The sequence below is a fragment of the Dermacentor andersoni genome, chromosome 7 (genome assembly GCF_023375885.2).
Source record: "Dermacentor andersoni chromosome 7, qqDerAnde1_hic_scaffold, whole genome shotgun sequence".
NCBI classification, from domain to species: Eukaryota; Metazoa; Arthropoda; class Arachnida; order Ixodida; family Ixodidae; genus Dermacentor; species Dermacentor andersoni.
The window spans coordinates 44,847,812-44,863,370 of NC_092820.1; the positions used below are offsets into that span (position 1 = coordinate 44,847,812).

A 15,559-nucleotide genomic window follows, 5' to 3' on the forward strand; every position below is an offset into this window, starting at 1 on the left:
GCGCAGGCATATAAGTAAGTTCCATTTTGTATATAATATATATATTTTAGTTAATATATATATACATACATACATAAGTTCTTTTTATAGTGAGCTTTTTTTTGTGGTGTGGCTGTCAATACACCAATAATATTAGCATTTTATTCTATTTTTAGGTATTTTGCGTGTCTTTGTTTTTGCCATTGCCAGTGAATTTTCCTTTTCTTTAGTTTTCATGACCATATCATACACGTACTAAATTTTCTACCTTCCTACACTCGTTGCACAGAGTGCCTCAAGCTGGCGTAACCAGCTTACTTGGTAGAGAAACTTTTCTTCAGCTGTCGTCGTTTCTCCTGTTCCATCAGAGATGGGACGCCATAGACGTTTGCATTTAGAGAAAAGACTTTATGTCCACAATATTTACATCGACAGCTATTTAGAATGAGTCTGACACATCAACTCAACATAGTCGATAGTGCATAACACCGTTTGTACGTCAAGGCCCTTTGGTTACACTGGGACCGGCGCCTTAACTCGGCAGAGCCGAAAGTGCAGAGCACCTTTCCTGCGCCCGGAACCTCCGTGAGAGGTAGGGAGCCAGGTTTTAACCCTTCAGTTGCTCCTCCCGAATCCCCTCATACCAAATCGCGACACCCCAGTGACCTGATTGGGTCAACTGGGCTGTCACTCATTGGACACTCTCTCTCTCACCCTCTCCCTGCGCTCCTCTGAACATTCGGAGAGATAGAGGGAGAGAAAGGAACCACCAGACAACAAATAAACAAACATCCCAACCGTCCTGCTCTGCGACATGTATGGGAAAGTCTCCCGACACTTTGAAGGACACTTACGGGGAACGAACATCTACGTTGCCCCGTCCTCACACCATAATTAAAACCATCGCGCATTGCGTGCTGCAAAGGGCACCCCTGCCGAAGCGCACCCACCGATTCACCATGCCGTCTTGTGCAGGGTTCGTCTCCTCCGGCGGGCCCATAAAGCAAAGTACAGAGATGGATTGTGTCTCGGGTGCCAGCCTGCCTTTCAAGAGACTGCACATCGGGTCACCGATCCCTCTGACTTTAAGTTGCCCCTTTGTACCCCAGGCATGCCCATTGACGCCCAAATGACGCTTTGCCCGTGGTCCGTCCCAGGCAGGGCGCCTCCGTCCGCGCTTCCGGGCCTAAGAGCCCCCAACGTCACACCCTTTTCCACGTTTCCAAATGGCAGGCGCGACAGGCGAAGATGACCCGAGGTGGCGACGCGGGCTCTTTGCCGCCAAAGAGCGTCTCCTGATTCACTACTCAAGCGCCCAGCTGGTTTTACTCTCGGCGAAGCCCGAAAACGGTGATCTCCCACAATTCTGGGACGAAATTACCTCAGCCTCCATGCCGTTTGTCAACATCCTTTAACACGTCGTCCTGTTTTCTGCAATATCTATCAATCAATATTTATTTCGGACATAAATACAATGTTGTAGGTATGTCCACGAGGCCACACGTATGTTTCCTGACAGGGCCTTCGCCTCGGGAGTACACATTAGACAGCGTATGCACTAAATCAAATACAGTGTGCAATCATATAATACCAAATAAGTAGAACAAAACAGAGATATTATATTACATAGGGAACACAAGCAAATGTATACTTGACATAAATTATAATGAACTGAATAACACACAAAGAGTAACAAGTCATATAAGGTAGTGCAATACGATTGTTTCACTATATAAACATAAATATAAAGGGATGAATGCACTACATGTATGCACTACATACAATAATGAATTTCATTAACTATTACACACAGGTCATGCACCAAATAAAATCAGATAGGATCGGGTATTTTTACCAACAGTAGTTTTATTTTCCTTTTGTAATACCAGATAGTTTTACTGTTGAGAGCGTGATCAATTATAGAAAGATGTCTGTTACAAAGCGGTATTATTTGATTATGTATTGTTTGGGTACCGTAGTTGGTCCGGGGTCTATGTCCAACTAAAATATTCGTATGTAAATTATATACTACATCCTGCTTTAAATATTTTTCGAAGAAAAGTGTGTAGTTATTCTTGATTTGACAATAAACGAAAAATCCTAGGAAGAAACTGTAAAGCTCGGCGTAAGGTAATATTTTTAGAATCTAGAATATACAGCTGTCCGGTACAGACATTGAAAAACATACTAAACGCAAAGCTCTTTATTGGAGTGCGAAGAGCCGGTCCGAGTCAGTCTTGTTGCCAAATCCCCAAACTAAATGACAGTACCCAAGATTTGAATGAATTAGTGATAAATACAATTGCTTCTTCAAACGCATCAGTATAAGATGTTTCAGCCAGTACATCAAGCCTATGGACCTAGATACCTTCAAACGTATATGGTTGACATGGTTAGTCCAGCTTAAATCTGATTTGAAGCAAACCCCAAGGAATCGACAGCCATTTGTTAACATGATTTCAGAATTGTTGATGCGTAATTTGAAATTATGGTGCATGGATTTATTTTTCGCAGCGAAAATCATATATTTTGTTTTGTTTACATTAAGTGCTTTTTCATTATTATTCAGCCATACATATGACTCGCTAAGCTAGGCATTAGCTTGTGATTCCAGCAAGGCAAGATCAGGTCCGGAAAAGAAAACATTTGTATCGTCTCCATAAATAACGATCTCTGGGGTTAAATGTATATTTACAATATCATTTATGTAGATAATAAAGAGCAACTGACCAAGAATTGATCCCTGAGGAACACCATATTCTATATATTCTATATTTCGTGAAGTCGTGTGTACTGTTTTCTTCCTCTCAAGTAATTTTCTATAAGTTTGGCAGACAGTCTCTCAGTATACTCTTAGTGAGTATATCAGAAGCTCTCAGTGCGCATATCATAAACTCTTCTATGCTTTGCTCTTTAGGGCATTATATAAAGTTCTTTTTTTAAAATGTGTGTACATGAAACGGCCTTTGTGTTTTCCTGAGATTTTTTTTTTATATCACTGTCTGTGAACTTTTGTGTTTAGTAGTCATGTACATGTCATGTATTTTTCACTGTTGTTCATTTTCTGAGCGTGCATCATACCAAGTTATACGAAAATCTTTCTTTTTGGAAACGGAAGTCAATAAAACGAATGAGGACAAAGATCTGTTGTGTTGGAAGTGGAATTTATACATGTTCTGGCATATGCTGGCATATTCAAAGCATGGACAAAACTGCATGCATACAAGCACATCAAGAAACCACGCTGCACCACGCACCAGTTCAGAACGCCAATGTCTGGCGTAGCGTGCGCGCGCAATTAAAAAAAATATATGTGCCGCGGACAGGCAAAAAGACAGCAAAAGTAAAGATGTGCATGGCATAGGGAAGGATGGAAAGGGAGCGGAGTTCGTAATAATAAAAAGTAAAAAAGGAAAAACAAAGAGCGCTAGGGTGAGGAGGCGCCCTGCGGCTGGTGTTCCTGTTGCCATGACAACGTAAACAAACATGCAAGCATTTTGCTAAAGTAACGCCCTCCTGCTAGGGCCGTAACTGAAGGGGACCTTGGCGCTAGCTTCAAAAGAGCGTCTGCTTAAAAACAGCCAATGGCAGCCATGCGGAGATTCACCCCTGGGCCTGGCGCACAACACAGCAGCTTTGCAAACTCCCCAACAGTGCTGCTTTACCAGCGCTGGAAGGAACGAGCACAGCAAGCTACTCGCCCCAATATGGCGACTGTGGAGCAAAAATGCGGCGCGGTGCAGGCCAAAAGGTGTCACCCCCCTGTACGGCGGCGTGCTACATCGAGGCACCCTATTTCACCTGGGACTCGTTGCCGCGCTTGCGCGTTGGCCTGTCGCTTGCACTCGTCCACATATTTGCGTTCCATGTTTTGTGCGCACATTTGTTATCTCGTGTGCAGTTTTTGCTCTGACCGATAAGATGACATGGCAACGCCTCGTTGGAAGAACTGCTGCTTTGCTCCTGGTTGCAGAAGGGGGTATAGCGGCGTGAAGAACGCACCAAAGTTGTTTGGTGTCCCTGAGGACGACGAAATATGTTGTGTTTGGAATGGGAACATTCACCGTGATGAGAAGCCCCTGGAGCTGACTGACGCTGTGTGTGGGCTACAGTTCAAAGAAAAGTACGTATTTCGAGACAGTGTTCGCATCATTGATGGACAGGCAGTGAGGATACCAGGTTTTCACCTCGCTTTCACCGGAAGCAGTACCGACCATTCAATGTTACGAAATACCTGTCGAAGGTGCCAGCACGCGAAAGACCTCCAAGAAAAACGGTGTGCGCAGAACTTGCAGTGTGTGGCTCGTCTAAGAAACCTTGCTTGCAAGTTGATGAGCTTCAAACAGATCGGCCAGTAATCGACGTGCAGTACATGCCATTTGACTTATGGAATGTATCTCAAATCGACAGAGCAGTGGGCTGCTCACATATTTCTCAACTATGGTGGTGCTGCTTATGTTCACACCTCTTTTAACAGTCATTCTCACGCTGTCATGATCCAAAAGGCTGTCTTCATGAATTCCGGAAGTACACAAGGCGACGATGTCTACCGGACGTATGTTTGCCGTATGTTAATATCAGAACCACTCTCGCACCCCATGGAAGAAGCGAGACAGGTGCTGCACGACTCCTGTTTTGCAGCGAAGCTGTCTATGGCTAGGATTCTGGAATTTATTCATGGCATAACGTCGACAGAAAATGATCATCTATGGCTCATACCTCCGTAAGGCAGAGGCTACAAGCACCTACCAAAGGGAAGCGAACAGTTCATACATTCTCTGGTATAATGCATACAACATACAGAGCAGAGCAGCATACGGTTCAGTAAAGAACAAGCTTAAAACGAGCATCCAAACCACGTGCATAACTGATGATACGACACTCCTACGCCTACATGCAATGCAAAGCACGTAGTGCTCCCCACATACGTTTCCCAGTAAAGATTAGCGTTGCGCAAGCTGCCGCGGCGACATCAGCTTGACTGTTGCATACGAAACAGGGAGTGACGTAACTACTTTCGTACGTGCAAGAAGAACGTGCCTAGCAACTGATTTGTGTTGTGACATGCACGTATAATGAGGACTCCTGAAGAGCAGCGTGCATATGAGGCGTGGTGAATTTCTCTTCTCCCAGGCTCTCTCTTTGTAGGTGCACGAAATAGCGCCGCAAACCAAGTCGTAGGCCGTTGAAACGTAATAACTAGGTAAAGTCTATGTGAATGTCGCCACACGAATAATTTAAACCTGCGCCGCAATGGGCAATCGTTCTAGTTGTCGTTTACAGCTTCGCTGTCCAACCATCTTTGCAGCATGGAATGGGGCATATTTTTTATGTGTAAATGAAACGCTCTCTGCAGAACTAAACCTGTGTGTACACTGGATGTTTTCTAGTCAGTGCAGGTTCTGACAAGTCAGTTGTGCCACTGGCACGTGCTTGGACTCGCATGTACCAATGAAACTTCTTGAACCTGTGTCCTCACAAGAAAAAAAAAAGAAAGAAAAGAAAACGAAGCAACTCGGTTTCCTTTCCCGCTTTATCCCACTTCTGTATATTAGAGAACATGGTGGAGCATATTTAAACGCGTTTTTCCAGCCGGGCGAGGAGACATCCAATGCGTATGCATGCATCAAGGGCCCAGGTGAAAGGCGCAGCAGTGCCACCTGTGCGTTTCTGGGAAAACTCGCATGGCCCACTACCCCCAATCTAGTGCACTATGGCTATGTTCTCTGTCGGCGGGTTCACCAGCCATCCGGCTCATGACATCAGTCTAGAGTGCGTGCCCATTGTTGGAAGCTCATGAGTATCCACTTTTGAGGGGCAAATGCCGCTGCCTTTTAAAGTTGTACCTGACTATTGTTGCATTCCACAAGACACCTTCACTGTTCCTGTACAATGAAGGCTTGTGCACATATATACAACATCTTGAAGGGGCAGCGCAATATGACGAAGACTGAATGCAGGAACACAAATGACTTCGTCATCTTGCGCTGCCCCTTCAAGATGTTCAACCAGTACCAACTCACCCAAATGTCGATCTTTCTACATATATATCAAGTCATTATTATGCTGTGTGGCAGCCTGTGCATTGCAAGAAAAATACAGTACTTCAGGAAGTGCAAAATTTTCAACAGCCTTGATGGCACAAATGTCTACTAGTAGTGCAAGGAGACAGTGAAAAGGGTGATGTTCCAGGGCCACTAGATTTTGAGCATGTAGCGGAGAAAGGAAGATACAAACAGAAGTTCTGTGAGCAAGTGCTCTTGTTTACACTGTACTAGGCTACAATTATGATTTTTTTGTTAGGGGCCTAATATTACCCCGTATATTATAATCGAGCTTATATTTAAATGCAGGTTGTTAAAGTATTATTTTATTCATCGCTAACCTTTCTCTATATCCGAGTACACTTGTGCTGTCTTTTAGACAAGTACTTTATTCACTCGATTCTAATGCACCCTCGATTGTAACACGCACCTGTTTTCCGTGGCCAAAAAAAAGGAAAAAAAACCGCCCTCAACTGTAACACGCACCCGCTTGCCGTGACCAGAAAGTCCTTCACAGTACCGCACATCTCATTCTTTCATACAGGAATATAGCTTTCTCTCATTTGGAAAAAACTAAAATTTACTCCTAATGCACTAAAGTTGCGATAAATAAAAAAGTCACAGTTTTGCCCGAAAGGCAAAGCACCGATTACGATAGCAAATTAGTAGACAGCTATACAAAAAGTAAGGATAGTAGTTTTAGTGGCCGCATAAACTTTTAAACAATCGCTTACTAACTAAATTAACAAGCATGGTGTCACGTGTGCACAAGCAAACATGAACGCATCTCAATCAATGACTGCGGAAACTCTTTATCAAAATGCTGGAGTGAGGAAGTGTGGTAGCACAAGCGAGGAAATTGACCTTTGTGTGGCCTCTCGCTTCAATGCGATTTTAAGCGATGAGAAGACTGTGCGGTGGGCCTAGATGCGTAGACACTGTCTCCATTGCAATCGCTTTCAAGATAGGGGGTGCGCAGCTGAGCCGTGCGTAGTAGCCACCAGTGTAGAACGCTTCTCTGTTTGGGCCAGTCCCGTACGCAAGTTTTGGGAACTCCGAACGCCCGTGATGCGGCCCGATTTCCGTCTGTCTCCGCATACGTGATCGCTTTCCTTTTAATTGCAGCATCAAGATGAACTTGGCATGTCTTTGCAGTTGGCCCTTCCACGCTGATAGAGCGAACACAGAAAACGGGAAGACCGGGAAGACGGACAGTGCATTAACCTAAGCCAAAGGAAACATTGCCTAAGCACACGTACTACAGCACATGGAGGCAGCCATGGCAGCTAGGCTTGAAGCGCATATGAGGTGGGAATTTTGAAATGCCGATGGTGATATGGTAATCTAGATTTAGGGTCAAACTTGATTCTAACGCACATGCAATTTCTGGACCTGTTCTATTGAAAAAAAAGTGCGCATTAGATTTGAGTAAATACAGTACTAGGGAAACCTGATCCTGTAACTAAATTTGGCATGTTCAAAGAAATGTGCAAAAGACTGTGAAAAAGGACGTCATTTATTTGTAGGTTCATTTATGGCAATAAAGAACGTCAACAAGTGGCCTGCAGACTGAAAGAAAGGCGTGCGTCCTAGCCGATCGGCCCCCGTCAAAGCTTCTCCAGTTTAGCCACACGTTCCACAAACTCCACCAGAGTGCGCACTGGTCGGCCTGCAAAACAAGACAGTGGCTATATGATGCACAAGCACACACACACAGAAAGGAAAGCAAAACAAAAGCCGCAACAAAAATGTTCGCTATAAAAGCCAGTGAGTAGTTAATAATATTCATCAGCATTTTTTAACGTCAACTGCAGAATGATGGGCTCTCCCAGGGAACTCTAATAAATAACTACACCTGTCTTGTGACAGCCCTAGCAATGTAAAACTATCAATACATAGTACCCTACATAGCACACAACTGATATCTGTTATAATCTGCTACCTTGCAGAAGCTTGGAGAAAACATTACCACAATAACATGCAGTGCAGCAAGATCACATGCTGTGCATGCCATTTTCAATGAGCAGCATTCTTTGTCTCATTCTAGGCACCTTGAGGTATGCAGGTTCTTGTGTCGCCACGTTTGAATACAAAATAATTAATTTGTGACCGATGGTGGAACCGAACCTCTGCGTGGAGTACAGAAACCTGGAGTTCTAACCGGACGCATGCTCCTTCAATTCTAAAGGCAGCCAGGTCTTGGAAACACATGCACCTTGTGCTACATTTTTGTCTTCTTTCCTCGTGACAGGTCATGCTTTGAACACTGTGTTAGACTGTTATCTCCAGGATGACACCACATTGCCCAGTACTTTTCTCGCAGCAGCTAATGCTCCGTAGAAACTCTGTGACGTACCGACTTTATAATTGGCCCAAGTTAATAATCTTTTAACATATACACTACTTTCAAAAGCACTGGTATACATACGATAGTATTACACTTAGTTGGAGATCGTGTCACACTCCCTGTCTTTCTCGCTAACGCCTGTCGAGTACCTATTTGGAGCCGAACAACTGGCATGTATAAATTTGCGTCGAATGGTCACAGTGGAAATCATGTCACTTCAGCCATACGATTTTGTATGTCACGAGCCATACGATTCAGCCATAGTTTTTTTTATATGCATGCCAATAAAGCAGTGTCTATTTCATGTCGCAGATATATACTTTTGTAAAGACTTTGCACACAAGCTAACCCCCAATTCCAGCATGGAGTCCACTTACTCTGGTGAGCCTACAAGGGGTCCCCAAAACTCCCATGGATATGAACCAGTACGCTACAAAATAAGATTGCTGACATTTCCCTGTTCCCAATTGCATGAACTGAGTGTTACTGATGGTAAGTTATTGCAATATTTCTCGTAATATTGGTAGCAAAGCATAGCAAAACTATTGATAGCACTGTCTATAGCAAACTATTAATGCATGAAAACCTAGTTAATTAAGCTCTCGTTAATTTGCACTTTTCCTATGGTCCTAGCAGGCTTATGCATTATTTAATGTCATCAAACTCTCATTGATTTGAATGCAATTAGCCTCACGCTCGTTACATTGAACAACTATCACAACTGCCGAAATGCTTGACACAAACAAGCAAGAGCAGCAATAATGTTCAAATGAAATGAACCGGTAGAGTCCACATCGCCATTATCGTCAGCGGAAATTGTACAGGAGCACAAGAATGTTTCGTGCTAATTTGTGCGCTTATTGTAACGTTTACCATCCTGCATCACAACGTGTGGGCCTCCATGCCTTCAAAGCTAAATAGTCACCATCTGCGATCGCGTCAATAGCAACCATGATTTCGCCAGCAGTGGTTGCCGCAAAGGCTGGTTTCATTTTGACTCAGTGGGCACGTTGGCCATTAGCCTTCAAAACTGCATAGTCACCATTTGTGATTGAGTTGATAGCGATCCCGCTTTGGCCTGCAGCAGTGTAGGAAACGGTAGTTTCGTTGCAAGCAATTCAGCTGTGTGCCTTCAAAACTTTGTAGTCAACATCTGTCGTGACAGACGTTACCACAGCCACCTGTCTTATTTCTGCACCTTTTCTGGCTTGCTAAGCCTACTCTCAAGGAAAGAGTGGCCCCTTGGTATTGTAGGAGCAGAGCCTACTAATACAGCTAAATTCATTTTTCTTTTTATTATGCATTTGACAGGACAGTAGCGGAAAGGTACAAATACAACAAGCAAGATGCCGTTTGCTTGTCATGCATTTTATTCCGCTACCTTCCCAAGAATGTGGTTGTAAATTTTGACCAATAAGACAGGCGGGAAATACAGTTTGGGCAGCAGAAATACCAAAGCGAGAATATCACACACTTTGTTGGAATGCACCCCCCCTACACCCCCTGCTGCCATTGCACAAGCTAAGCTGATGATTATTGTGCACATACCGGCCATGCCTGATCCCAGGTACGACACCTCATCCTTGTTTTCCATGACGCCTGCAATGTCAAGGTGCGCCCATTGTGGGCACTTGACAAACTCCTGGAATGAGAGACAATGAGTGCTGGGGTGAGAAACACTGGCAACCCTATGGAAAACAAACAACACAAATGTTCTACGCCTGATTCCTGTTAACAATTTTAGACTCCACATGTGTTGTAAAAGCCTATATCCATACATCAATCACAAAATCAACATAAAGCTTATAATGCAAAGGTACCTTGCCATCTAATGATATACAGTAGGAGGTCCAAAAGTCAATGATCGTAATAGGACCTCATTCAATCAAGACTTCCAAAAAAACAAAAATCGATCAAATGAGGCAGAGCTTGAAGTAATGAAGCAATCAATCCTTTGATGCAATGCTACGATGTACCTAGTGAGCTACTGTGCAGAAAATGCATCAAACATATTTGAATGCAGGCTAACAGAGGACATTGCAAGGTTTCTCAACATAACACAGTGGCAACTTTGCAACAAATAATTTAACAGTAATTTATTTCTGCAATACCATGGAAAGATAGGCTACACCACTACTTTTGAATATAGAATAACTGTACTTGGTTCCGAGCCCTGCCGACACTGAGCATAGATGGACACGCAGATAAAGTACAGATATCAGATCTGTTAATATTATCAACAAGTATAGTTAAATAACAGTTAAGCAGTGTGATGATAAACAACGGGACTACTAGTATTTATGAGCATGCGAGCATGCATTATGGAAGCTGAGCACCTGGCTCCTGGCATCTTTACAATGACATTAGTAGTGCCTTTTGTAGGTAATGGCATTAATTCCAGGATGAGAGCCTCAACTGGTACAGCTATCAAAGAGCACAGCTCGTGAGAGCTGCATTATCAACAATTGCTTATGCTCTACAAAGAAGTAAGTGTATACAGAAACACTACCTCATGGCCTTCACAATACCACCATAGTCGAAAATACAGGTGCCTATTTACCCATCTTACTTTTGTGCCTCAGTGATAGCGCTAGTAGTTACCAGCACACAATGATACATGCACAACACAAGTGGGGCAAATGCAGTAAATATGGTTAAAGTGGGAATAAACAGGAAGTAGGCACTATGTCATAAACACCTCCTTTCAGAAGAACTGCCAAGGAGAGAGCATGACACAAGTTAAGCAAATATAATAGTGTATTTGCATTAATATGAGTTTTCAAAATTTACAGCTTCAGAAAGCGTCATGTGTTACATATTCCTTTTCATGACAAGGATATAATGTCTTTTTCTTTTCTGTTTCACTTCAAACTGCAGTGAGCTCAACCACCTGGCGCCACCGTGACTGCTACCATGTAGGGAGCCCCCTTGTGCATGCCACTGAAGCCTGCGTGCATTGTAGTCGATAGGCATGCGCTGCGAATTGCACCATCACTCGTTATAATATGAGACCATCATATGCAATTGGGCTCCGCTCTGGAAAATTATCTTTTTAAAGATGCATACAGGTTGCCTAGGCTACATGATAGCACTTCTTCCTGTCACTTTCACTCAGCAGCAAGTGATTACTTAACTGAGCCAGACGCCAAGCTCCCCTATTTATTAAAGCTAATAGCTTTCTTTGGCTTCTTCGGTCATTTTCGTGGTAGGTATGGCAGTGGTCGAACTTGGACAAGTGGAGGCCAGAAAACATGTTAAGGGAAAGGGCGTGTGGTCTCGGGCAACATAGAAGTGAAGACAAGTAGGGGGAAACTGTCACGTCTCGTGCCACCAAGTTGTGGGAAGAAAGGGGGGGGTACTGTAGATCATTAGCTCACTAGCTCGTCTGTCACAAGAAGGAAAGAGAAAGGGAACATGCCCTCAGGCAAACGAGTTGCTGGGAGGGGTCAGAGGTAGCAGGAGGGAAAGCTGCTGCCCGCATCGATGGTTTCTGCGCAATTTTTCATACCTCTCCGCTTCTAATCTCTCACGCACTTGTTCTCCTGTTCACCGCTATTTTGTCTCACTCTAGAGCAGTGAGCTGGACAGAGTCTTTCTTTCTTCTCCTGATTTAGGACACAGCAGTGCTACATTAATGTGGTTACGGCATATCAATCGACCTCAAGCAAGAAAATCGGGGCTGTTGTGTAGGCGCCGTCAAGTGAGTGTCAGCCTACAAAATCGCACGGTGGATCACCAATGCATGAAAGGCTTTGTCCTGTTCGAATGTGTCACGGGTTTTTCCAAATTAGTACTGCCTGTCCTTGATGACATGAAGGATGACAGGGATCTCATTGACGGCGCAATCAAAGTAATGACAAACGATGCCACGTGAGTACCATATCTTATGTGCAGCTACCAGTTTTTTTTTTTTTTTTTGTAGCATTCCCTCACATTTTAATCATAATACAGTAAAACCTCATTATGCCGTACCTGCTTAAAGAGTGGTTTCATTTTAAAATTAGTAAAGTTAAATCCCCGACTCAGCAGCCATTGAACATGGCATCAACACATCAACCAACGCGTCAGCCATGTGAAGTCGGCGCGCCCCAGGCCAATCGCACGTGGTGAAACTGAATGCGGGCTCCGAACAGCAATTTCCGATCCTGTCCTAGCTCGCCCTCGCAGATGCTTCTGGTCATCTGCCGTTATCGCAAGCATCACGTTGCGCATCTGTTTTGACAAGCACGCCGGGTGCGTCTCTTTCCTCGACTGTCCTGCTCATTCGCATGTCAAAGTTTATCAGTGTCCGATCAGTGTTTCCGTTTCAGAAGCAGATAAACTCTACGTCCAGCAGCAGGCGTATAACTCGACTTAAGGCCCATCACACACTTTAAAACCCCAGACAGGCAGAAAAGCGAGCCACACACACGTGAATTCAACACTATGCCCGACTATGACCACTATGCCGATCAAGTGCCGGCTGCCCCTTCATCACTTCGACTCTCCCCTGCGCCGTGCCTGGCCGTGCATCCTGCGCGCTCACTCTCCTATTGCGTCAGCGTAAAGTATGTAAACTGCATATGTTGCAGAGAGCCAGTTGCATTTTTTTCTCTCTCGAATCTGCGAGGTGCCTTTGAGCTGGCGCTGGCAAAAAGGATGGGTTAAGCATTAGGTGCGCTTGTTTTAAACCCACGTTCGAGAGACAAAGATTGTAGTCTCTCCAAGAAACTACAGCACGGCCGTTCGATCGTGGGAGTGCACAGTATCTTGAGTTTGAGACATGTTGAAGTAAGAGTCAGACAAAGCATTCGCTCCCCCACTGCCGGTGCTTTCCATGATAACGTCGTCCCACTGCAGGCAACACTAACAGCGCCGGGGGTGAAGTGGACATGAAAGAAAGCATGGCTGGCTTCACTTTGTACCGCCGATGTAAAGACATCGTCAACACAGCACGAAACTATATTTTCTGTAGCTGGCTCTCAAATTCAGCAAAATGAATATTTTTGTTCTCATCCAAATTTTTTTTTTTCCCAATTGCTCGATAATGTGGGAGATTTTGCGACTCCTTCCGTGGAAGAAATATCTGTCGGCAACCATGTTTGTTTTCATAAATGGTCAAATTTCAATATAACAGAATTTCCATATAATGAAGCAAACTGCCAGTTTTACTGACTCCACTATATCGAGGGTTAACTGTATACAGTTAAGTGTTGATATAATGAATGTCAATATTACAAAATTCTCTATGTAATGAAGTATTTAACTTTTCATAACCTCTTCTCTATAGAACACCATGTATTTAGAACCTTAATACAACGAAATGTGTTTATATGCGAGTTCAATTCAACGAATTTGTACTTCCGCCGCAAAGGAATGCCGAGACAATAAATGGAAACTTCCGTGGACGCAGATGGTCAAATGATGGAATTAAAAGCGGCTGCTTGCAAAGGCACCTCTCAAATTGCACGGTATGCGACAAGAGTGACCGCAGAAATGGAGCCGCATCATGTTCCGTATAAAGTCCAAGTGCGATAAGATCATTTCGTGCCCCACGCACTGTCCGCTTTAGGTGCAAGTGAAAGTGTGTGAGGATTAGAGAAGAAAGATAGTGGCTTCACACCTTGCCGTGCGAGCAAAAGGAAAGAGGGAGTGGAGCGAGCTAACGGTAATGCAATCAAGCATGCGCGAGTGGGTGGGGGGTAAGTTGGCGCGCATCTCGGCCATGGCTGCACATGGCTGTAAGTACGGCTGAGTGCATACGCAGCCGTGCACCCTGCTTTAAAGGTAATCCGGCGCGAGTGCAAAGAGTGGCCGTGCCAAGATGGCGTGGCCCCATGTAAGCTGTCTTCCAGAGCGTTTAGTATTGGAGGTCACGTAATCTCGAGTTTCAGTGATCCATTGGAGCCGGAGTCAGATGAAGCATTCCCTTCCTGCTGCCGGCGCTTTTCCTGATAATGTTGTTCCAGTGCAGGTGACGCTATCAGCCGTGAGGGCGGAGTGCACACGAAAGCATGGTTGGCTTCACTTAATTGGTACTGCCTATGTGAAGATATCGTCGACGTACATTATATGAAACCGAATCATTCGTCACCAACTCCCAAATTTATCAAAATGAATTGTTTTCTCATTCCAATTTGCTTTTTTCGATTGCCCGATAATACAGAAATTTCTGCGGCCTCTTCCATGTAAGAAAAATCGATCGGTGACTGCATTTATTTGCATAAAAGGTGTAATTTCGATATAACGAAGCAAACTGCCGATTTTACCGACTTCATTATATCGAGGTTTAACTGTAATAAAAAGCGCTAAAATTTATTTATTTCTCAGATGTTCAAGTTTTATCAATGTTCACTCTTTACAGAGAAGTTTGCAAACTTTCATATCTTAAGGACGATGTAAATACACAACCTGCTCTAGAGTTGACGATAGTCACTCACTCACTACTAATATTTCTGTAGGCTATGTACTCACTCATACTCAGGTGCACTCACATACTCTTCGGCAGTCGCTCATGTTTCTAGTGATGCTCGCCGACACCCACTCGTGTTCATAGCATCTTACATACCCACTTACCTGCATCCACTCATACGCATATACTCGGGTCAACTCCCAATCGCTGACAGTCACCCATGTTCATACTCACGTCCGCTCGCACACCATCACTGAATTTCCCTGATACTGGCGTTGACTGGCACTCACTCCTATTCGTACTCACGTCTCCTCGTGCCCTTCGCCCCTCATTAATGTTCTATCTTACGCCCGTGAAATATGTAGAGAATACGAGTCAGGCTACTCGTAAGTGACTATGCTGACCCGTGCAGAAAATAGACAAATACGAAAAGGGACGTTTCAACAGGAACAGACCTTGAGGAAGGCTGCGGCTACACAGCAACCTCCTGCCCCGGCCTGTTTGGAGATGTTGTTGATGTCAGCAACGGTGGTCTTGGTCATCTGCTTGTGGTACAGCTCAAACAGGGGCATGCGCCACATCCGGTCACCTGTCACACGGCCAGCCTGCGCAGAACCAGGGTAACGGCACCACACTAAGGGTGAGCCTGCTCTCCCACCAAGCAGTCACGAATGCCCAGTTGAGCACAAGACACAGCTATGGCACTGCTCTAGAGCATTGTACTTTCAGCATTCTGAAGCAGTACCTCTCGTCAAAAGTATGGACAGCTGGCTAAATTGGCACGCTTGCATTCTTGAA

The 15,559-nt window shown here is 44.4% G+C and overlaps 1 protein-coding gene across 2 annotated transcripts in view; it reads right to left on the minus strand.

Moving 5' to 3' along the window:
- Positions 1 to 7,518: 7,518 nt before the first annotated feature.
- The window catches only part of LOC126535269 (cytosol aminopeptidase-like), a 67,996-nt gene continuing 59,955 nt past the window's right edge, over positions 7,519 to 15,559 (minus strand). For both annotated transcript variants that reach the window (XM_050182165.3, XM_055073052.2), the window contains exons 13-15: positions 15,217 to 15,366; positions 9,919 to 10,012; positions 7,519 to 7,692 (exon numbers count right to left, since the gene is read on the minus strand). In XM_050182165.3, the coding sequence (XP_050038122.2) occupies positions 7,631 to 7,692; positions 9,919 to 10,012; positions 15,217 to 15,366 (306 nt within the window). In that variant the 3' untranslated portion in view covers positions 7,519 to 7,630. The remainder of the gene's footprint in view (positions 7,693 to 9,918; positions 10,013 to 15,216; positions 15,367 to 15,559) is intronic.